Source organism: Rattus norvegicus, chromosome 9, assembly GCF_021556685.1.
Source record: "Rattus norvegicus strain SHRSP/BbbUtx chromosome 9, alternate assembly SHRSP_T2T, whole genome shotgun sequence".
Classification (NCBI taxonomy): Eukaryota; Metazoa; Chordata; class Mammalia; order Rodentia; family Muridae; genus Rattus; species Rattus norvegicus.
In genome coordinates this window covers 108,739,704-108,761,882 of record NC_141542.1, presented here as the reverse complement: position 1 = coordinate 108,761,882, position 22,179 = coordinate 108,739,704, and the positions used below count along the sequence as shown (strand labels likewise).

At 52.6% G+C, this 22,179-nt stretch overlaps 1 protein-coding gene across 16 annotated transcripts in view; it reads left to right on the top strand.

The window, feature by feature from the left end:
* The window catches only part of Kif1a (kinesin family member 1A), an 84,315-nt gene that overhangs the window by 21,400 nt on the left and 40,736 nt on the right, over nucleotides 1-22,179 (top strand). For 10 of the 16 annotated variants that reach the window (NM_001408926.1, XM_087566956.1, XM_087566955.1 and 7 more), the window contains 18 exon segments: nucleotides 2,108-2,184; nucleotides 3,015-3,194; nucleotides 3,822-3,887; nucleotides 4,572-4,750; nucleotides 5,843-5,954; nucleotides 7,003-7,080; nucleotides 7,828-7,893; nucleotides 8,536-8,553; nucleotides 11,364-11,439; nucleotides 12,750-12,828; nucleotides 13,581-13,723; nucleotides 14,192-14,218; nucleotides 15,446-15,579; nucleotides 16,773-16,852; nucleotides 17,148-17,223; nucleotides 18,941-19,020; nucleotides 19,435-19,541; nucleotides 20,573-20,656. In NM_001408926.1, coding sequence (NP_001395855.1) covers nucleotides 2,108-2,184; nucleotides 3,015-3,194; nucleotides 3,822-3,887; nucleotides 4,572-4,750; nucleotides 5,843-5,954; nucleotides 7,003-7,080; nucleotides 7,828-7,893; nucleotides 8,536-8,553; nucleotides 11,364-11,439; nucleotides 12,750-12,828; nucleotides 13,581-13,723; nucleotides 14,192-14,218; nucleotides 15,446-15,579; nucleotides 16,773-16,852; nucleotides 17,148-17,223; nucleotides 18,941-19,020; nucleotides 19,435-19,541; nucleotides 20,573-20,656 — 1,662 coding nt within the window. 16 annotated transcript variants of the gene reach the window in all.

The window sequence follows — 22,179 nt, the reverse complement described above, 5'->3', positions numbered from 1 at the left end:
AGGCCTGTTCAAGAGTGAGGATGGGGCCAGGGCAGGGAATTTGGGATTACATAGAGGCCCTGACCCGCAGTCCACGGGGTAAGCGAATTGACCAGATAGAGGGTGGGACAATGTTGTCCTAGCTTCCTCCTCAGGGTCTCAGAGGTCCAGCTCAGGCTGTACTGAGGAAGGCACTAAGATTGTTTCCATGCCACCGGCCTCATCTGTGCTTGGGTTCTGGCTATGTTGAAGCCACTCTTCCTGTATCACAGAAAGACATGAAAGTAGGTCAGCTAACTCTCCTGTCTTCTCAAGGCAGTCATGGTATAAATGGCCAGTCACTATGTTCTCTCACTGGCCTTCCAAAGGCCCTAGGCTTGGAAGAACTCTAGTCTAGGGTCTAGTTCTGAGGAGAGATGGCTTCCAGTGATGTTTGGACCAGATGCTTGCTGAGAGCCTTGGCAGCCATTGAGCTTGTTACAGTGGCAGAGGATTGCATGACCAGAGGGGTGTTCGGCTTCCCAGAGCTGCCATGACAAATTGTGGAAGGGCAGTTTAACTTCAGGAATGTACAACACAGCCAGTCCGCAGGCTGAAGTCCAAGTATAAGTCTGGGATGAGACCTCCTGAGGCTGGGAGGGAGGATCTTTCCTCCAGGTCCCCTCTGAGCTCCCAGAGTACTGATGGCTTTGGTGTTTTAGAGGTCTCAACTGGATTTCCACCTTCATTGTTACAGGATGCAATGTCCTTCCTGCATGTGTGTGTCTCCAAATTATCCCCTTTTGTAAGGCTATGAGTCATACTAGAGCAGGGTCCACTCTGATGACATCCCTTGAATAAACTCCTTTTGCAATGACTCCCATCTCCTAGAAAAGTCACCTTGACACACCAGGGAGTTCGCTTTGAAGTCAGTACAGGTTTGGGAGAACACTTCAGTCATCACTCAGAAAAGTCATCTTGTCCCTCCCCATACGTCAGGAAGTCATCTTGGATGCAGGCTGGTGGGGTGTACCAGGGTATTCTAAGGGTTATATTGTGATTCTCACTAAGAAAAATTGGTCCCAAGTTGACAAGTCCTAGGGGTGGGGGTGGAGAGTTTTGCTTTCCATACATGATGGTGACTCTAATTGGGCTATGTCCTTTATGGATGTGAGACCGCAGAGCAGGGTGTACATCTGGCCTGGTGTCCTCAAGTCTGCATCAACACAGGCATTATGTTTGTGACAGTCTGGGGAACACAACCTCAGGGAGTGGGAACCAAGTCCCTTCCCATGGCCGTGGAGGACACACAGGTGCTGTGGGACTAAGATGCTGCTCTAGCCATCGAGGTCCCTAGAATTGGGCTGGGGACTCTGTGAGGAGGGAGGAGGAAGCAGACACTATGATACCTCAAGAGGAACAAGTCAGGGGCAGGCCCTGGGTTGTAACAACAAGGCTAGAAGATACACACTGTCTTACAGCAGGAGAGGAAAAGATTGCGATATGCTTGTCAATGAGCACCCCATCTGTAGGATAGTGCACATGCCCCCCATAAATGTACAGATGAACTGTGTAGGCATAAGATTGCCTATAAGAGGGGCTGGAGAGATGGCTCAGCAGTTAAGAGCACCTGACTACTCTTCCAGAGGTCCTGAGTTCAATTCCCAGCAACCACATGGTGGCTCACAACCATCTGTAAAGAGATCCGATGCCCTCTTCTGGTGTATCTGAAGACAGCTACAGTGTACTTATATATAATAAATAAATAAATCTTTAAAAAAAAGATTGCCTATAAGAGATAGGACTTGGAATGGCACAGGGTGCCTTAGACTTTAACTACTTTGGAGGTACATGTGTGCCAGGCAGGGCAGGTAGACCAGTAGGCTGTAGAACCCCAAACTAGGGAGGCTGGAGCCTGTACATGACTGTCACCAGAAAACAGATATGGCCTGGTGGTGCCCTTTGGCATCTGTGAGTCTATCCCAAAAAGAGGGGCAAAGACTCCTGTGTGCCTGCAAGTGGATATCTGGTCCCATTTAGTTTGTGGGCCTGACTTGCCTGGGGCCCTCTGACGATCAGGGTGCAGTCTTGGATGGTTGGGATTTCATTGCATAGAATTAACCAGCATTATTATCTGTGTCCCTTGCAGCCATTGTCAACCCCAAACAGCCCAAGGAGACACCCAAGAGCTTCAGCTTCGATTACTCCTACTGGTCACATACCTCGGTGAGCTGCGTCTGGGGAGAGGCAGGATGGCATTGTGAAAGCTAGCCCTGCCCAGGTCTCAAGACCTCCCTAAGCTTCACGTTCCCCTATAAGTGGGATGAAGGCTCTACCCTATTCACCTGGAGGATCACTCTGAGTTGACCATCAACCTATTAAGACCAGATCCTTTTGCTCACAGCCCCAGCATCACAGCTGTGTCTTCTCCCCTTTCCAAACTCAGACATCCCAAAGCTGAGCCCTGTCTGTAAGCTCCAGCATCCCCAAAAACTGAGAGATGTGGACTCTGGGCACCTCCCTCCCCAGCCCCCACATCCAGTCCACATCAAGCCCTGTCCATGTTCCACCTCTTCCTGGATCCTTCTGGAAACATGCAGTCCATTCCATCAATCTCCCTGGCCTTTGTCTCTCTGAATGTGGTCCCAGAATTCCCCAGCACTGCTCCCCGTCCAGTCCTTCCTCACAGTTATACCCTTTGGCTTGACCATGCTGCCTGGGGAATCCTCTGTCCTGATGCCATAGGCCATCCCATTTAGTTATTGCCAAACCCACCACTGTTACATGAACTGGCTGGGTTGAGCTCTTACCTCTGGATTTTCACACATACCGCTTACTCTGCTGTGATCTCTTTGTCCTGCCCCCCTCCACTACCCAGCCACCCCCTGTCTCTCATTTGTGACTCAGAGGACCCCTCAGGAATCTACCCCCAGTCAGGATTAGTATGTACTGAAGCACAGCTTTTCACCTCAAGCCTTGTCCCAATTTGGTCTCTGAGGACTTAGGCACAGTTTCAGAGCCCACACTCTCCTAAGCTACATCTCTTCTCTCTGCAGCCCGAGGACATCAACTATGCCTCTCAGAAGCAGGTCTACAGGGACATTGGGGAGGAGATGCTACAGCATGCCTTTGAGGGCTACAACGTGTGCATCTTTGCCTATGGACAGACAGGGGCTGGCAAGTCCTACACCATGATGGGCAAACAAGAGAAGGACCAGCAAGGCATCATCCCACAGGCATGGTTGGGGCCTAGAAAGGAGAGTGGGAGGTGGCCTGAGAGGAGGAAGGAGTGGGCTAGGAGGGAGTTAGAATGGCCTGGCATGGGCTGCAGAAGGTGGTCAGCTTTTGAAGGTACCCATTGGGGGCATACACAACAAGATAGGGCACTGGCTAGAGAGATGTTCTCTATGGGGGTTGTGAGGACAGGGGCAGATGGCTGGTGGCCTAAGGTGTGACTACATTCTTAAGATACAGATGGCTTCTTAGAAGCCACTAAAAGTCTGATCTTTCCCAGCCCTTGTCTCCTCCCGGATAGAAGATCTCAGAGTCTGGGCCAGCACTTGTCCTGGTCAGAGAAGGAAGAATGCTGGGTCAGCCAAGGATCGGTGACCCCGCCCTCTATGCAGATGAGGACAGGGTTGCAAACAGATAATCTAAGCAAGGGTAGATATTAACCAGGAAACACTAGAGTAAGAAGACTGGTTGCTTGGGTTCAGGCCTTTACGTTGGAATGTGATTTTGGAGGGACCAAGGGAGTCTTGCCACGCAGCACCCTGCCTGGGTACAAGGGACCCACAGCACCATGAGGGACAGGGCTCTGGGTCACCAGCCCCCAGTTAACGTGTTTTCCTCCATCTTTGAAGCTCTGTGAAGACCTCTTCTCTCGAATCAATGACACGACCAACGACAACATGTCCTATTCTGTGGAGGTAGGACTCCCTGCCTGCTGTCTGTTTCCTAGTGTAGATCTGGGGAGTTCTAGGTGTGGCTGGCAATGCTCTTCTGACCTGAAATGAGCATCTATTCCTGTCACTCATCCCCAGGATGACTGTCCACATGCCCACGTGGGACTTGGTAACTCAGAGCTTAGGGGTGATGGGAAGTTGACCCCTGGAAGGTGTTAATGGCATAGCCTCTTATTCCACCCAGTACAGGGACAGACACCACAGAGCCACAAAGCCTAGGCTATGCTGTGGCTGAGGTAGCCTCAGGGTAACCACAGGGGCTTATGCTATGTGGCTGACTAGCATATATGTCTCAAGATGGCTCTGAGTGGGAGAGGACTGGGCAAATGGAAGAAGGTTGACCCTGGCTGAGTGTCCTTTGTGTGCCCTGCCCATCACACTGTCTTGCCTTGGGGTCCCCAAGGATGTAGCTTGATCCTGTAGGTCAGTTACATGGAAGGAAGACTGAACAGCTAGAGGTAGGCTGACGCCACACTCACACAGAGGCCACAGGCTGGATCCCCTGTGTGCCCTACCCAGAAATCATCCGTCTACTCTGCCACAGGCCCTGCCATAGGGCTCTGACAGTGCAGCCCGGCCTCCCTTTGGGGGTCCTGACTGACGGCACAGCTCAGCCTCACTCGGGGTCTTGATGGTGTTGCTCTGCAGGTCAGCTACATGGAGATTTACTGTGAGCGAGTCCGCGACCTCCTGAACCCCAAGAACAAAGGCAACCTGCGTGTGAGGGAGCACCCTCTGCTGGGGCCTTATGTGGAGGACCTCTCCAAGCTGGCTGTGACCTCCTACAATGACATCCAGGACCTCATGGACTCAGGGAACAAGGCCAGGTATGAGGATGACTTGTCCTCCTTGACCACACTCTTACCTCTGGCCTGGTCCTTGGAGCACTACTGGCTTCACCTCATGATAAATCAGTGTGGTGGCTTCCAAGAAGATAAAAGATCTTATGCTCCCAGGACTCATCAGCCTGAGAGAGGCCTTGGCTCCCTCCTGCATGAGGGCTGCTTCTGGGCTGAGCATATGGGCTGTGTGGCTCTGTCACCTCTAACCACAGGGCTCTGGCAACACCAATATCCCTGAGGTGGTCTTTGTGCTCAAGGTCAGGCCTAGGTCTAGAAACTGTGAGGGTCATCATGGTGGCCATAAGCAATCTACCCACCCCCTTTAGCCTGAGACACTGGTCACTATGATGATCCTACCGATGCACATTAGTTGTCCTGGGTTGCTCAGGTGACTGCCTTCAGCTCCTGAGGTAGTGTGTATCTGTGTGTGTGTGTGTGTGTGTGTGTGTGTGTGTGCACGCTTGAGCACAGGTGTGCAAGTGTGTATCCTGAACTACCTCTAACAGCTCCTCAGGGTTGTTCATAATAAAGTCCCTCAGTGCATGTAAGGCCTTTGCATACCAGAGGTGAGTTCCAAGCTGTTGCTGTGAACTCCATCTTGGGAGATTCTGTGAGGTTCTTGGAAAGCTGGGGCAGTGTTGGGACCAACCCCCACCTGTGTCAGGCAGTCTCGGCTCTTTACCATAAAGAGCCACATGGTTGGCCCTTGTAACCTTCTGTGGTCTTTGGCTACTGAGGACATGGGACACTCTTTGGGCTCCCCAGAGGCTGGAGGGACACTGAGGTGGTTGATGGATACTTTCCCTTCTGAAAGGCGTTGCCACACCAACACCTGTGAGGACTTCTGTCCAGTTGGGTGATACTGATCCCCAGTAGCAGGAAGCATCTGAGACACTGTACCCCCAACATAAATGACAGCATCTGAGGGTCGAGCACCTCTACAATTGACTAACAGGTAGAAGCCAGGCTTGAGTTCTGCCAGGCAGTGACCTAGGTGAGCACACTGTACCTCTGGTGACGCTCATGCCTGACCTCTGGGTAAGGGACAGATAACCTCAAGCAGCTTCCTGCTCCCAGGACTGTGGCGGCCACAAACATGAATGAGACCAGCAGCCGTTCTCACGCCGTCTTCAACATCATCTTCACCCAGAAGCGCCATGATGCGGAGACCAACATCACCACAGAGAAAGTGAGCATGTGGCGTGGTCTGGGGGCGTGGGTTCCACCTAGCGTGGTAACCGTAGTTGGGCTAAGAGTGGAAGGTGTCAGTGGTGTTTATGAGCTCCCCCTGATATAGGCTAGCAGGACAGAGTCTCTCCGTCTCCCTGGAGAGATGGGGACCATACTGGGAACAGGACATGTGGCGGGCAGCGTCTTCTTCAGCACAGAGTGCCTACGCTGAGGGAGCACAGCTCTGGCATTCCACACTCCAGCCCCTCCTGCGAGCAACACTTTCGCATGCTCAGTGGATCAGAACATTGTCTGGGTGCTGTTTTCTGGGGCCTTTATCTTAATTATTCGATCCGTGGGCTTCTGGATGGATATTAGGGCCGTTCTGAGCCTCTCGTCGGTCTCTATGTCCCTTTGCCTGAAGGCACCCCTGTGCAAACATTCTCTCCGTCCTGGGGAAAGAGCTCTGTAGAGGAGCCAAGGAGGGTCCACACCAGTCCCTGACAGTGTTGGGGACACCTGCGCCTGGTGTGATGCTCCCAACTCTGTCCCCATGAAATAGTAAGAGCCTCAGGAAGGCAGAGAAGTCGGGGGCTCCTTGAGAGGACAAGGTTTCACTGCCAGGTTTCTCTGAGATGGTGCCTTTGTGTCCAATATCTGGTGAGGAGAGGCTGTGCCTTCCTGGGGTTGTGTGACTGACTAGCTAAGGCCTTTTGTGGGTCTGGGTTTAAACTCAAGCACAGATGACCAGAGGCATCTTTGAAAATGGATGGCAATACCTAATTGAGTCCTACCTCCTATGTTGCCCTATGGAGCCTGACCCAAGGAGGCAGGGCCACGGGCGGTGTGTGCATCTTCTGGGGAGGTGCCTAACTGGGATAGAACATCAAAAAAGCAGTGAGTAGAGATGAAGAAGGAAAGATGGGAGGATGCCAAGGAAGGGTGTGGTGGCCATAGCTCCTCAAGTAGCTCATGAGACTGTCCCCAGAGGGGCAAGATGGCCCTGCCGCAGCCTCACCTCAGGGGCTTGCAGCAGGAGATTGTATTCAATGCACCTGTCATTCCAGGTGAGCAAAATCAGCCTGGTGGACCTGGCGGGCAGTGAACGAGCCGACTCCACGGGAGCCAAGGGCACACGACTCAAGGTAAGGCCAGGCTATCACGGCCAGAAAGAGCGGTGAGTCCCAGTGTCCCAGAGGCCCAGTGTCTAAGCATGCGCTGCTCCAGGGACTGCTGGACAGGAGGTCTGTTTGGGGTCAGAGCAAGGTTGGGCTGCCTGCCACCAAAGACAAGCCTAAACAGGGATGGTGGGGTGGGTACATGGGCCGGAATCTTTGGTGTTCAGTAGACAGCATAGATCTTCACACTCCAGATCTCGTAAATGAGGGCAGACGCCAGCCAGAGAGTAAGCTCGTAGTGTCCTTCACACAGTACGTTCTGCTTCCCATCTCAGAGAGAATAGGCAATAGGGTGGCAGTGGGCTGAACTGGCTAGCCTGGGTCCTGAGGGCAGAGCCACTCTGGGAATAGCCTTGCATGTCAGGAAGGAGCACTTTGTTTGTTTGCTTGTTTGTTTTGTTTTGTTTATTGCTTTTTTTGAGTACACCCTGCCTTTGACTTGTGTCACACTCTGTTGTTTGGGAAGGGCCTCTGTGATGTGCTGTGTAGGGACGTGTAGGAGGTTAACTGGGATGCTCGTAGAAGCTGAGCAGGAACCCTGGACCTCTGACCAGCTGCTTGTCCCAGAATCCTCTGGGCCTAGTGACCTCAGAGATGAGCTGCAGGGCCAGGAGCCTCAGCCCCGCGCCACACAGATCAGTCCCCAGGAGATCACGCTAGATCAAGAGGCTCCAGGTGCCACCTACCGTCCTGACCACCTTTCTCTACACACAGGAGGGAGCCAACATCAACAAGTCTTTGACCACCCTGGGAAAGGTCATCTCTGCTCTCGCTGAAATGGTGAGCTGGCTCCAGGCTTCTGGAGCTAAACCGGTGGGATGGACTAGAGAGATGTAATCTTCGCCTGCCCCCAGGGAGAAGCTGGGCATCTTTCACACACGTTTGAGGCTCTATCTTTAAGAGAAGTAACTGGGGTTCAAGGGAAAGCCCAGATGGGGATGGCGCGAGTGCCACAAAGCCTAAAAAGAAGACAGCAATCCTTGTTAGGACGGCTGGGTAGCCTTGTGCATGGGTAGCGCAGTGGTTAGCTCTGACTGCTGCTGGTCTGGTACAGGCTGCCCTCTAGAGGGAGCCCACAGTCTTTGGAGGTGAGAGCTGGGTTTGACGTGCCCGACTGTGTCCACTTGGTGTAACACACAGGGAAGGATTCCAGAGACTTCATCCTATTCTGGAATTCGTAAGAGGACACAAAGATTGCTGGGAGACAACAGCCCGAGGGGGTCACACTCTTTGATTTGCCTGTCATGACCAGCTTAGGGTGACCAGCTGTGTCTGGGCAGTGAATGACAGATGCCTGACGTGAGCTCAGGCTTCTGACTACAATTAGTGCCTCTGGAGCCAGCCTGTCCTCTCTGCCCACTCTACCCTCGCACCCTAGCCTTGCTCCAGGCTCTTAGCCTTGTTCTTTTCTTTCTTTTTCAGGACTCTGGACCCAATAAGGTAAGCTGATGTATTTAGCTTCAAGGGAGAGGGGTTGGAAGTGGGGTGCCCTTGACCCCGCTCCCCACTATGCTAGTCTCAACAGTTAAGTCCACAGCTCATTCATTCACTGAATGAAGAAACCGTGAACGTGTGCACTTCAGAGCTGGGACCTGGGCTAGCAGCCAGGTCTTGGGACCAACAACACAAATCTGGTTCCATGATCGGAGAGGCACAACAAATAGAAACCTGAAAATGTAATTACAAATTAGGGTGGATTCGTGACACAGGGAAAATGGCCTTCGGTGGTGACCCCAAAGTGAAATTCTTTAATCTGGATGGATAGAAAGCTTTATAGAGAAACGTGGCCTTGGGCGGAAGACCTGATGACTGAGCCAGCGGGGCAAGCGGGTTTGGCATGGAGTTGGAAGGGTCGGTGTGTGTACAGAACTGTGGGAGACACTGAGGGACAATGGGAGAGGTGAGCTGTGTCGAATCATATGAACAAGCTCGTGAGAAGGTAGGAGCTGTGTTAGGGAAACACAAGGAGCTATGTCGGGGAAACACGAGGAACTGTGTGGGCGACTGCAAACTACTACAGGGCAGACTACAAGGAAGCGTGAGGAAGTGAGAGCAAATGAGACTTCGTCTGGGTGGAGAGATACAGAAAGTGGTGAGGAACTGTCTGGAGATTTGCTTGAGGAACTGTGAGGAACCTCGGGGGAATGCCCCGAGACACTTGGCGATGGACTCTGGCAGGGACTGATGAATCATGTGGATTTTGAGAAACTGTCTATGGGGGGTGTGAAGTATTATTATTATGAGCAGAGGAGATGAAATTGGGAAATTGTGGGGAGCTACATGGCAGTTATGTGAGGAGTTGTCAGGAGTGTGGATTTTGTGAAACTGAGAAGTCTATGAGCGGTTTTTGAAACAGAGTAAGGGTTTTAAAGAAATGGAAAAGAAACATGTCTGTGTGTTGATTCCTTTCTCGTTGCTGTGACAAAATCCCCAACAATAACTTCAAAAAAAGGAAGGGGGCAGGGGAAAGGGCTCAGAGCATGGAGGTGCTCACCACCAAGCATGACTACTGGAGTTTGATCCCTGGAACTTATGTGCTGAGAGGGGGCCAACTCCCATGAGTTGTTTTCTGACCACCAAAAGTGTGTGTGTGTGTGTGTGTGTGTGTGTGTGTGTGTGTGTGTGTAACTTAAGAACATTGTAAAGACTGAAAAATGGAGAGCCCTGCCAGGGGTTCTGTGAGGGAACTTTCTGAGGGACAGAAGCTTTTTAGGGGAAAAGTTGTGTGGCTGGTAGACTGTGAGAACTGTGTGGGGAACCTGGGTGGAGTGGTGCAGTACTCTGGCGACCTGTGCTGTCAGGAGCTACTTGAGGAACGGTGTGTTTAGCCACGAGGGACTGAGTGGGCAGCAGGGAGACAGTAGAGGACCTCGTGGAAACAGTGACTAGCTATGTGAGGGACCATGATGGACACTTCTAGGAACGGAGTGAGTTCTTAAGTTTCTGGTTGAGGAACAGAACTACAGAGGAGCAGCTGTAGATGGCGAGACATGACAGCGGTCTGAGGACGGGTGTGAGGTCTTTGGTCCACATTTTGGCAGATTATGATTTAATAGGAGGTAGCGCTAAGTGAGACCTCGCTCCGGCATGAAAGGAGATTGGGGGGAGGTGACCTGTCACGACAGTCGGCAGAGTAGGAAACCGGTGTGGCAGCGATCCAGGCTTGAGATGGTAGAGAGAGCAAGCAGAGAGTGGTTCTGGAAGGAGGCAGAGATGACTGGACAGGGTGGCCAGGGAACAGAATGAGAAACGCGAGCCATGGGGAGCTGCTGGGCTCCTTGGCTGAAGTGGCTAAGGAGTGAAGTGTGCACTCTGTGGAAACAAGAAGTACGACATATGACAAAGAGTTCAACCTCAGGAACTAGAAATTTAAAAACCAAACTGAATTTTTTTTTCTCATATTGAGTTTCCAAAGGCAAAACAGAAAGTGCCCCTCCTACCTGTTGCTCACAGAGACGTCAGTGCAGCAGTTCTGAAACCCACGTTGGCAGCGTGGCTTAAGAACGTTCAAATTTTCCACCCGTGTGAGGTAGTGGCGCTCGTCCTAGGGGTCATCCTAAAGAACAGCGATGAGCTGTGTCTGCACCCCAGGAAATGTAACAGCCCCTGAGATGGCATCTGTGTGCTTCCCTTAGAGTGGAGGCTCCAGAGGACAGGGGCTGTGTCTGCTGGCCACATCAGGTGCTCAACAAACAATTCTTAGACAAACGCACCATAAACTATGAGAAAGTGGACAGTAACCTTGTATCCATAATTTACAAACTTATTAACTCACTCACGGAGTGTCTGTAAGAAGGCGGGCTCAGGAGTGTGCAAGATGTCCAAGATGGGAGGAGGCGCAGGGGGAGCAAGTTACTACAGGAGGGGCTCAGAGTTGACTTCTGAAGGACAGGAGGGAGTTCTGAGTGACGGGAAAAGACTGGGTGGACATTGGGAGAATGTCATTAGTGGCAAAGCTTTTTCACCCTCTCGAAGGGGTTGCTGTCCTGGCAGAGCAGGGGAAGACCCAATGGTTGGCGATGTCAGAATTCCTGGGCTTGAGTCCAGTCGAGTGGCCTAGACATAGCAGGAGGGGTGGCGGGAGGAGAAGCCGGAAAGATTGCTAGAACAGCCTTGAGTCCAGCCCAGACAAGAGTTGCCTGGAGGTGGCACCCCAGGGTTCGGGTGAAGTGTGGGGAGGCACTAAGAACATGGTACTTGACACCTTTCCATGTCAGTAGACTCAGGGTTGAACTTGTGTGTCCCCACAGAACAAGAAAAAGAAGAAGACAGACTTCATCCCTTACCGAGACTCGGTATTGACATGGCTTCTCCGGGAAAACCTGGGTGAGCATGAACTAATTCTCTGGTCAACCAGGTTCTGACTTCCACTCTAGGCTATGCCCATCTCCTTGTGGGGACAGAAACATTGCTCAGTCACAACGAGGCCTCTTGCCCTTTCTGGGCAAGTCCTAAGTAACCCCACAAGGGCCAGCTGGTTCGTAGTATAGCCTGTTCACAGTACAGCGGCAAAAGTGGGTGAACCAAAGCAAGTCTCGGGGCCTAGGATGGCCTTAGGAGCCATAGAACACAGGTCCTGGTGTCCACCTACCTGAGTGAACTTGTTTATGACAAGTTTTGTTTAACAGGGGTGTAGTGTAGCCCCTGATTCTGAGAGCCCTGCTCACCTGCAGGGACTTCAGGAGCTGACATTAGTCCTCTTGCTGCCTGAGTTCTGAGTTGGGAGAGATCCTGGAGAGATGAAGACAGTTGAATGTATAGCATGGGGCCCATCCTTACCACAATAACCTTCAGGTCCTCCGTGCATACATTCTGGCCGGAGAAGCTGACACCCTGAGTTAAACTAAATTTTAAGTGGGACTCTTCGGTGTGTCACAGCTGTCTACACTGAGATCCAGCTCAGGCCAGCGTCACATGTTATGGAAGCCCTGACTATATGGGAGCATGTAGGGGCAGATGGTCCCTAGTGAGAGGACAGGAGGGTTGTCACGGTTGTCTATTCCTTCACCTGAGATGAGACCTAAGCAGGAGGCCTTCACAGGTTCACAGCCAGCTTTGGTCCTGGAGGAAGGTCTCAGGGAGAACCCCTGATAGAGCCATTCTCGGGGTCTGTGCCCAAGCCCTTCTCCCTCACTGTCTCTGCAGGAGACTCACTGGAGAGCCACATCTCAGGGATGTGGTCCAAAGGACACAGTTCTCTGGGGTCAAGCAGGGAAGAGCATAGGCATGCTTAGAGCACGGACACGTGGTAGTCCTGTAGACCGAACTCTGTCAGGACTGCTGAGCCAACTGTCCCCAACCGGATTCCGGATCCAACACCCAAACCAGGAGCAGTCTGAGAGCCACTGTTTCTTCCTCTGGTTATTATGTATCCTAAGCTAGGAATCTGATGTTAAATATCAAGTCCAGTATCCTAAGTAGAAATGATAAAAATAGGTGGGAAGATATTGGCCAAAAATCTTGGAGTAAATACCAAAAACAAATAAAAAAAACTCTCCCTGGCTTATCTTTGCTGTAGAGGAAATGGTTGGGAGCTGGCTAGTGAGAAATTCAGTTTCCTCCATGGGCTTCATCCTCTCTACCTGTAACTGCCTTAAGAGGACCTTGTGTACAAACTGGTTGTTATATCCCCATAGGCGGCAACTCAAGGACAGCCATGGTGGCAGCCCTGAGCCCTGCGGACATCAACTATGATGAGACCCTCAGCACACTGAGGTACGTTCTGCGGGGCGTCCTGGGGGTAAGAACATGTCCTTCCATGCTTCAAACTAAAAGCACCAGCAAAAGGGTGTTCTTTCAGGCAGCATTCGCCGAGGACACAGAGGCCAGCAGTAATTGTCCCAGAGCGCCAGGTTCAATCTTGTGGGCTGTCTTTCCAGTCTGGAAAAGCCATACTTCTGGCTGTGGGAGTGAAGACTCCATTAGCAAATGAGGTCTGAATAGCTCTCCCAAGATTCCTGACTAAGGGCTGGGCACCCTGGATGCAGAAGGCAGCTTGATTGATTGAGTTGGGGAGGTTTGGCCTCTCTGGAGTATGCACTTTCTGTAGGAAGTGGAGCCTGTGTCACGGCTCATTTACATGTGCTTCTGGGATAGAAGTAGTCTGTGACACACATGTGTGGCCATTCTAACATACACATGCATTTTGCATCCCTCTTCTAGATTTGGTCTCTCCACCCTGGACTATCAGATTCGGGTCCCAGGGTCTCGGGGTGGGGTAGGAGCCTTTGGTTCCTGTACCTTAATTTTCTTGCGCTGAGGTAGACAAGGCAGGCTGGGCTATCCCACCTGTAGGTCTTCCCCTGGTCCATGGTTCCAGACGCTATCCCCTAGGGCAGTGGGGTGAGTTCTTATTCTGCTAGCCTAGGTCAAAGATGTTCTTTCCAGCTGCTCAACAGAGCTCTGAACACCCCTGGGCCTGCTCTGCAGACCTGTCCCTTAATCCCTCCGTCTCTTTTGCTGCCCAGATATGCAGACCGGGCCAAACAGATCCGCTGCAACGCCATTATCAATGAGGACCCTAACAACAAGCTGATTCGAGAACTGAAGGATGAGGTGACCAGGCTGCGAGATCTGCTGTACGCCCAAGGTCTTGGCGATATCACTGACAGTGAGTGTCCGTGCCAGCCTGCCCCGAGTAGGGCAGGGGCCTCAGACTTAGGGATCTTTGGGGCCTCATGCCCTCTCTCCTGGGGCCGCCTCCTACTCGTGCCCTGCTGGTTATAGCCACAGTTGTCAGGAAGTGTCGAAGTTGCCCTGAGCCACATCCCTCCTCCGGCTCTGGGCAGAATGCCTTGGGGTGGGAGGCCTGGGTGGGCAAGGACAGGGCTAGGTTTTCTGGCCTTGACCTGGATGGATTGCATGGTTTGGGTTTGGAGCTGGTCCAAGCAGGCCACGGAGTGTTTCCTGGAAGCTCATGGGCGAGTTGCAGTTTCTGGGATTTCTGAGGGTTCTATGTCAGTACACTGAAGACTCCTTTATCCTAAGCTATTCACTCTGTGAGGTGGGTACATGGACCCTTGGGAGACAAACGGCTCTGTTTCTCTGTCTCTTCCTCCCCTGCCTGCCTTCCCCATAGCCAACACTGTGCCTGGAGGACCCAAATGTGTGTATTCCCCACTGCTGCTCAGTACCTTGCTTTTGTCCCAGCCATGGGGGCCACAGGGCAGCACGGGTGGGGAGGGAGAACCCCACTACTTCTTCTACCTCTGCTACGTCAGGGCTGTAAAGCCAGTCCTCCCCCATCGGAGTACCTGCTGGTACATGGAGATTGCCTCTGCCTCCCAACCACATTCCTGGTTCATCCCTGTCTGTGTGGGAAACTGAGGCAGAGCACAGGCAGAAGTGGCTAGGGCTGGACTCCTGAGCGCTCATGGGCCTAGAAAGGTCTTATCTGAGAGCCTGAGAACTTGGAGGTCCAGTAAGTCATGCTATCCTGGCTTCTGGCCTAGACTTACCTCTGCCCGCTCCAGCTATCCCCACATCTGGGTCCCTGGAAGTTTCTCGAGGCTGAACGTAGCAATGGTTGTGCCAAGTCCTGCCCCACAGTGTCTCTTCATCTGAGGCCCAGATCCTTGGGGTTTGCCTCCCCAGTGCCCTGTGCTGTCCTGTGTTGGCTGCCGCTTTGCTGTGTGTCTGCTTCTACTGGGAAGGGCCTGGCACCTCTACAAGTGTCACAGCCCAAACCCCCACCTTTAGGGGTGATGGAGTTCTGGGGTGGTGGAAGAGTAGGGGGTCCCTCAGGAGTGCTTTCCGTGCACCTTCTCCAGGTAGTTTTTGGGACCCTTCTGGGTCCACTGGGAATACAGCTGGGTCTGCAGCAGAAGTGCAACCCATCCACAGACAGTGAAAAGGAACATTGGACTGGAGGGAGGAGGGGTGCCTGAGTGAGCTTAGGTGAGCTCCTGGCCTCTGGTACAGGAGTGCTGTGAGGTGGCTAGCAAGGCGTGGGCCTTGGATTCAGGTACAGGAGCTGTGAAACAGCCCGAGTCAGAGGGAACGTGGAGTGAAATGCAGTACAGAGGGTGTGGGTGCTACTGAGGGACAAAGAGGGGGCCTGTAGGTCAGGCAGGCGAGTGGCAGGGATGAGGGTAGCAGAAGACCTCGCATGCGCTTGCCCTGGGCAGCTGGGCCAGGCTGCTGTGCCTTGCCTGTGTTTCCCAGTTCTTGCCTTCCCTGTCCCTGCCTCTTGCTTTTCCCCCAACTGCTTCTTCCTCTCTCCTCCTTTCTCTCTCGCCTTCCCTTCAAGCCTTAGACATGTCCGATCTTGAGAACTGTAGCCGTAACTGTGGTGGGGCTGAGCTAAGCCAAGCCCCTAACGATCTCTCCACAGTGACCAATGCCCTGGTGGGCATGAGCCCCTCGTCTTCGCTCTCAGCCCTGTCCAGCCGTGCGGCCTCTGTGTCCAGTCTCCACGAGCGCATCTTGTTTGCTCCAGGCAGCGAGGAGGCTATTGAAAGGCTGAAGGTGAGGGCCAACTCGTCCAGGGCACTCGTGGGTGGGCGATGGGCACCAGGTTTTGGGACAAGGTACTTAGAGAAGTGAGGGAGGACTCTTGCTCGTGAGTTCTGGGACTCCCCCTCCTTGTGTCCAGCCTCACTTCCCAGGAACAGAGTAATAGAATCACGGAAGTCTTTGGCATGTGGCCATCCTGGTACACTGTGCCCGCCCACCCACAGCAGCCAGATTAGCTAGTGCATTCAGGTATCGGGCTGTTATGAGGGTCAGAGGATGAACAAGGCTTCTGGACAGTAAACTGTGCCTTCAACAGTCCTTGAACCTCTCTGGGTAGCCTTGACCCTGAGTGCTAGGGGAGGGCACAGGGTTTGCACTTGAAACTGGGTGAGCTGGCACTGATACAGGGAGCAGTGGGTTGTGCAGTGGCTGGGATAGGGGTGTCTTACTTCACCTCTGGGGTGCCACTGGGGGTCTCAGCACCTCTACCTGGCATTCTGCTGAGCTGTCTTCACTAAGAGCAGGGAGGTGGGTGCTCACACTGAGCCACTTCTAGGCTGGATGTCTTTCCTCTCCTGTGTGTCCCATGGTCCCCAGCACTGGGCTTGGCTAGCTCTGTGTTTTCAGACTCATACTCTCTCTGAGTGTTTCTCCTGAACAGAAAGCCCAGACCCCTGGGGGAGGGGAGGTAGGAGGAGGGGATGGCACCGAGAGACCAAGGAGGCAAGGGACAGAGGCTAATGTGAGGAGTAATATAGGGTGACCAAGAAGCAAGGAGCATAAAGCTTCCAAGGTGGGGGACAGGTGACCTACTTGAGACTTGGGGGCCCACCTGAAGGATTGGGCCCTCTAGGACATAAGTGGGAAGGAACCCAGGGACAGTGCCATTGAGACGTGCTGCCATACCCTGGGAAGATCTGTTCTGTTTGGGACCTGCTTTCCAGTGCCTTCCGGGGGAGTTTGCTCTCTCTTCCCTCCGGATTTGTTTTGCTCTCTGTGTTCTGGGGCATGTTTGCAGGAAGAACCATGTCTGCTGTAGTTCACCTTGAGCTCCTAGAATCTCACGTGCTGGGGTGGGAGGTGTCTGGAGTTTGAACCCTAGCACTCTGCAGTCACTTTTCCTGGCTCCCCTATATCCTGTGACAGCGTCCCCACACGTGCATGCACGCCCTGGGATCTCAACTGTGCTTTGCCTCACTCCCCAGGAAACAGAGAAGATCATTGCTGAGCTCAATGAGACGTGGGAGGAGAAGCTACGGCGGACAGAAGCCATCCGGATGGAGAGGTGAGAAGCCCAGGGTGGGGGCAGAGCCCGAGAGTCCTGGCCTCCAGCCCTGGAAACCCAAACCCTGGGGGAGGTTGCATTCCAGCCATAGGACAAATCTGTGCTGTCTAACCCAGGCAGCTAACCTGTGGCCTTGGCCACTGGAGATTAAGCCCTGATCTCTGGGTCAGCACAGACCCACCAGTGGACACTGCCCGGGCACTGCTGATAGTTCCTGGTTGGTTGGTGGGTCAGGCAGGGTGAGGCTTGTCCTGGAAGCCTCTGAGTTTGTGCTGACTGCAACTCTGTCTTCCAGGGAAGCCCTGCTGGCCGAGATGGGTGTGGCCATGAGGGAAGATGGTGGCACCTTGGGAGTGTTTTCTCCCAAAAAGGTAGGAGCTGGGGCCATGGTACTATGCCAGTGTGTACAATGTGGCACTGACCTCTGGTGGGTGTCAAAGCAGGAGGCGATTTCCTGGGGGAAGGAGCAGCAGGATGGGGTTCTGGCCCAGGCATGGGTCAGCCTTACTCAGACTTTCCATTGTGTAGTGGGTCATCCTGGTGGCTGGGTAACATCCCGTGTGTCTCTGAACTGTCTGAGGTTTGGACTGAGTCCCTCAAGATTAGAACAGGACTTGGGACTAAGTCCCAGGCTGGAGAAGTGAGTTTTTGCGGACCTACCTCCTTTCTGAGTTTGTGTTGCTCCTGGAAACTTCTGGCCTTCCTTCTCAGAGCAGCTCCAGTGGCTGCAAGGTAGAGAAGCGAAAGTCCACAAAGATAACACTGGTCCCCAGCCAAGGCCAGTTTCTAGGCCTCCTTTCTGTTAAAGAAAGGCTGCCTTGGGGGAAGCAGAGTTAGAGGTCTGGGCATCTGAGAGATAGGGCCAAACACCTGTTTGGACAGCCTCCCTAAAATCTGCTGTCCTGCCTCTGAGGTGAGGCTACTTTGGAACAATGCATCAAATGATAGTTTGAGGTGGCAGGTTGGTGGATGGAGAGAGGTAGGTGTCCCTGTGAACTCTACCCAGGCCTTGCGAGGCACCATAGCTTGGTTCACCGAGCACACACAGAATGGTTCACTTAACTTGCTCAAATGTGAAGTACATTATGTCAAAGAACCCCTTGTTTTAGCATTATCCTTGACTTCCAAGTACCAAGTTGTTCCTGGATAGACTAGTTGAGGGCGGTCACTGCTGATGGCCAGGACTCTATACCCCTGTTCAAGGGTGCACTTGGATTGATGGTTTAGTGTGGCAGTGGCTCACCCCAGGGTGCCCTGAGGGAAACATGAAGCCATCCCATCCTGGCACCTTTTCCCCATTATAAGATCCTCAATTGGGACATGGGTATAAGACGGCTCCTAAGAAGCTGTGGGAGAGGGGCCTGAGGCAAGCATGATTTGGGACAGGAGGCAGAAGGCAGTTGTCAATGGGTATGGGAGATGGGAGGCCAGCACCATGACCTGGAGTTGGGAAGCTAACATACAGGCCCTGGGTAGCTCAGCGGTTGGTAACTCCACCAGCTGGCTCTTCCCAGGCTCCAGGAAGACTCTTCCTTGGCCAGGGTCTTCCTGCTTGGCGATAGTTTCATTGGAGAGCCTTCAGTTCCCAGGTTGTCCCCTGGAATAAGCTTTCTGCAGCCTAGAGAGAGAGTGCAGGGCCAGCCTTGGAACCAGCCTGTGCCCTACATATCCAGGACCCATGTAAGGGTTACCTTAGATTCTATCTAAACTTTACCTGGGGCCTCTCAAGAACTGAGAACTATGTCTCCCAGATCTCCCTGCAGCCAGGCTCCCCTCAAAATACTCATGCGCTGGGCCCACCAAACCAACTATTATTGTAAGGATGGGCTGAACCTGGGCCCAGAACTTTCTTTGCCCTTCATTTTTTTCCTGACAAGGAACTGCCAATCTGAGCTTGGGGCTTTGGGGTTTTGGATGCCCTCCTAAAGGTCCCCTGGGGACACTTGTCCTCCATGTCTCTTTTCTTCTCTGCCAGGATGGGGAAGCCACTATGTCCCCAACAAGCCCAGGTCTAGGAGAGTAGAGGACAGGTAAGACTGTGAGGATTCTGCTCCTCTCTGGGAGAGTAACCCTTCTGTTTCTCTCCAGACACCTCATCTTGTCAACCTGAACGAGGATCCTTTGATGTCTGAATGCCTCCTTTACTACATCAAAGATGGCGTCACCAGGTAGGGACTAGATGGGTTGCCAGCTGGAGGGAAGGGTCAGCAGCTGAGGGGGTGGAATCACAAGACGAATGCACTAATAGTCCTCCTGTCCAGCCAGCCTGGGTCTAATGGGTGTGGGAGTGTGGGCTCCCCATAAGAGCTGAGCTGGGTATCAGCCCTGTGTGGCCTACAGTGCTTTTCCTAAAGTGCTTTTGGGGGCCACCTGGATTTGCCTAGAGCTATGCTGTACTGGTGACCTCTTGACCGCCCTTGCTGGCTTCCCCTGTATTCCCATAGTATGCATCCTGGTATGTACAATAAAAAAGACCCCTGGGCACCCCCGGGTGGCTGCATGTAGGAGTAAGCCAGCACAGCAGTGGGTGTGCAGGGGCTCTGCTGCCCTGCTTGCCCTGCTGCCTCATGGTTCTTCAACAGAGTGGGCAGAGAAGACGCAGAGAGGCGGCAAGACATTGTCCTGAGTGGGCACTTCATCAAGGAGGAACACTGCATCTTCCGGAGCGACTCCCGAGGAGGCGGAGAAGGTAGCGTTGATGTGCCACCCCCACCACCCATCCTACTCCCACCCCCATCCCGTTGACCAGGTTTTGGTGAGGCCTAGTGGGTCAGCTCTGGTTTGGGGGAGGGGGAGGTACTAGCCATCCACCCAGCTTCCCAGCCCTAAGTGAATCCTGAATCACGGTTTCTGGACAGGGACTGTGTGACTCTTGAGGACAGCTGCGTGGCACCCTCTATGAGTAAGGTGTTTGAGAAAGGCCTGGTTATTCCTGGGGCCAAGTTGCTATTGCTTTGGGGAGCCAGCTTGAAGGCTGGAAGTCCGGGACATGGCGGGTTGCTGGGACCAGGAGAACGTTAAGTATGTATGGGAGCAGGTAGTGATGTATATGGGCAGAGGGACAGTGAGTCCCATGGATTGAGCCCACTCTAGGGTTGAAGTGGTTTTTAAAGGATGCTCTTCTGTTGGCTGGGGAGCAGCTGTCTATTTTCCCTGCCTGCCCACCACTGCCCTGCAGAAGATGGTGCTGCCTCAGTGCTGGGCCTGCTGTGTTGATGTAAAGATGCTGTTGACACCTCTGAGTACAGGGCTAGTGCCCAAGGCAGAAGGCACCTGGCCATCCTCGGGCCTGTAGATCCAGTACTGAATTCCTGAATTCCAACTTGGCCACCTTGGGATGGTGGCCCTAAAATGGTGCTTGGGACAATTGTTGCTCCTAGATTTTCCTGTCCATAAATCCCCTTTTCTCTCCTGTGCAAGATGAGTCAAAGAAGTGTAGGACCTCTTGGGGACCTGTTAGTCACTATTTCTTATTCTCCCCACTTATGGACCTGAATAAGAACCTGAGAAGACAAGTCCAGCATTGCTCCTCAGCCTTGGACTGTGTCCCCTTCTTGATATTTTCTCTACTAAGTGGATGGGACCCTCAGGCTCCTCTAAGGGTCATGGTCAGACTCTATGACCAGGAATGAGGAGCTTGACTCATGCCTACCAGGGACCAGGAGAACTGAGCCACTGAAGTAATGACCTCTCACACTGCCTCTCTTCTCTATCTTGTAGCTGTGGTGACCCTGGAGCCCTGTGAAGGAGCAGATACCTATGTGAACGGCAAGAAAGTCACTGAGCCCAGCATCCTACGGTCAGGTACGGATAAGAGCTCCAGGGGACTGCAGGGTAGATAAGGTCTTTGTGCTCATTCTCTCTTGGGCACAATTTGCTCCCAGAAAAAGGCAGCTCTACTATGGGCACCAGTTCAGCCCCCCGAAACTCTCTAGTTCCCAAATTGGGCACTTGAGTCCTAGAGTGCCTAGACCTGACACTATAAAAGCAGAGGATACTCACAGAATACTTGGTTAATGGTGTGTGGGAAGTCAGGGTGGGAGGTCCTGAGTGGCCACTTTGGTGACTAGGCTCAGGAGAGAGGACAGGGAGACATTAACACCCTCCCAGACCAGTTCCCTGAGATTAAGCACTGTAAGAAGGGCATCTCAAGGAACTGACTTACAGGAGATTCTGTCACCATCTGTTGCTGTGACAAAGTTCTTGACAGAACAGCTTAGGGAAGGAAGGATTTCTTTTGGCTCAGTTTCAGAGGCTCATCCCATGCCTTCTGCTTTGGGTCTATGGTGAGGCGGGCCATCATTGTGGGAAAGTATGGCAGGACAGAGGCACTCACCTCTTGGTAACCAAGAAGCAGAGGAGAGAACAAGAAGATTCTGGGAAAAAGATACTCCCTCTACTTCCTCCAACAAACCCTACCCCCAGTCACTCATCAATTATGAACTCATCAATAGATTAATCTATCAATGAAGTTAGTACTATCATGATCTGATCACCTCTCTATAGTGCCACTGACCGGACCCTTGCCTTCCACCTACGAACCTTTGAAGGAGATGCCATATTGAACCCATGGCTTTCTCCTCCTAGTCTCCCAGCCTGCGTGTGCCTCACAATGCAAAGTGTATTCCATCTGTCTCCAAGGGTCTTCACACATTTAAAGTTCTACCTTTGCTTAGAAGCCCACATTTAAAGTGTCCTCTTAGGCTTGGGACAATTTTTTCTGGTGAGCCCTGGTAAAACCAAAATGGAAATGACATATTTTTGGTATATGATGAGGCAGGGCATACATTCCCATACCAAAGGAGAGAAATAGAAAAAAACATCAAGGAGGAATGGGGCTGGGGCAAGATAAAAACCCAGAAGGGCAAATGGTAAGTGGCTCCATGTTTAGAAGCCAGGGCATATGGTAAAATATATGATGCTTTGGAAGGCCTCTCCAGCTGTGGCCCACAAGGCTTAGTTTATTTCCTGAGATGGCTTTGCTGGTGGTCCATGGCTTTCCTCAAAAGACAATCTGTGTCTTTGGCATCTCTAGAATCTTGGAGTCTTCACAGCAACAGTCTTTACTCTCATTACACTTACTCTCTTTATACTGTCTGCTCAAGGGCTGCCTCAGGAGGATTGAACACGCACAAGTGCACGCGTGCGCGCACACACACGTGCGCGCACACACACGTGCACACATACACATATTGAGCGTGTGTGTGTGTGTGTGTGTGTGTGTGTGTGTGTGTGTGTGTGTGTAGCCCCTCAGAACTTCCTTTGAAATCTGTTTGGAAACCTCTGTGACTATATAATCCTAAGGGTCCAACCAACATCACTTGGAC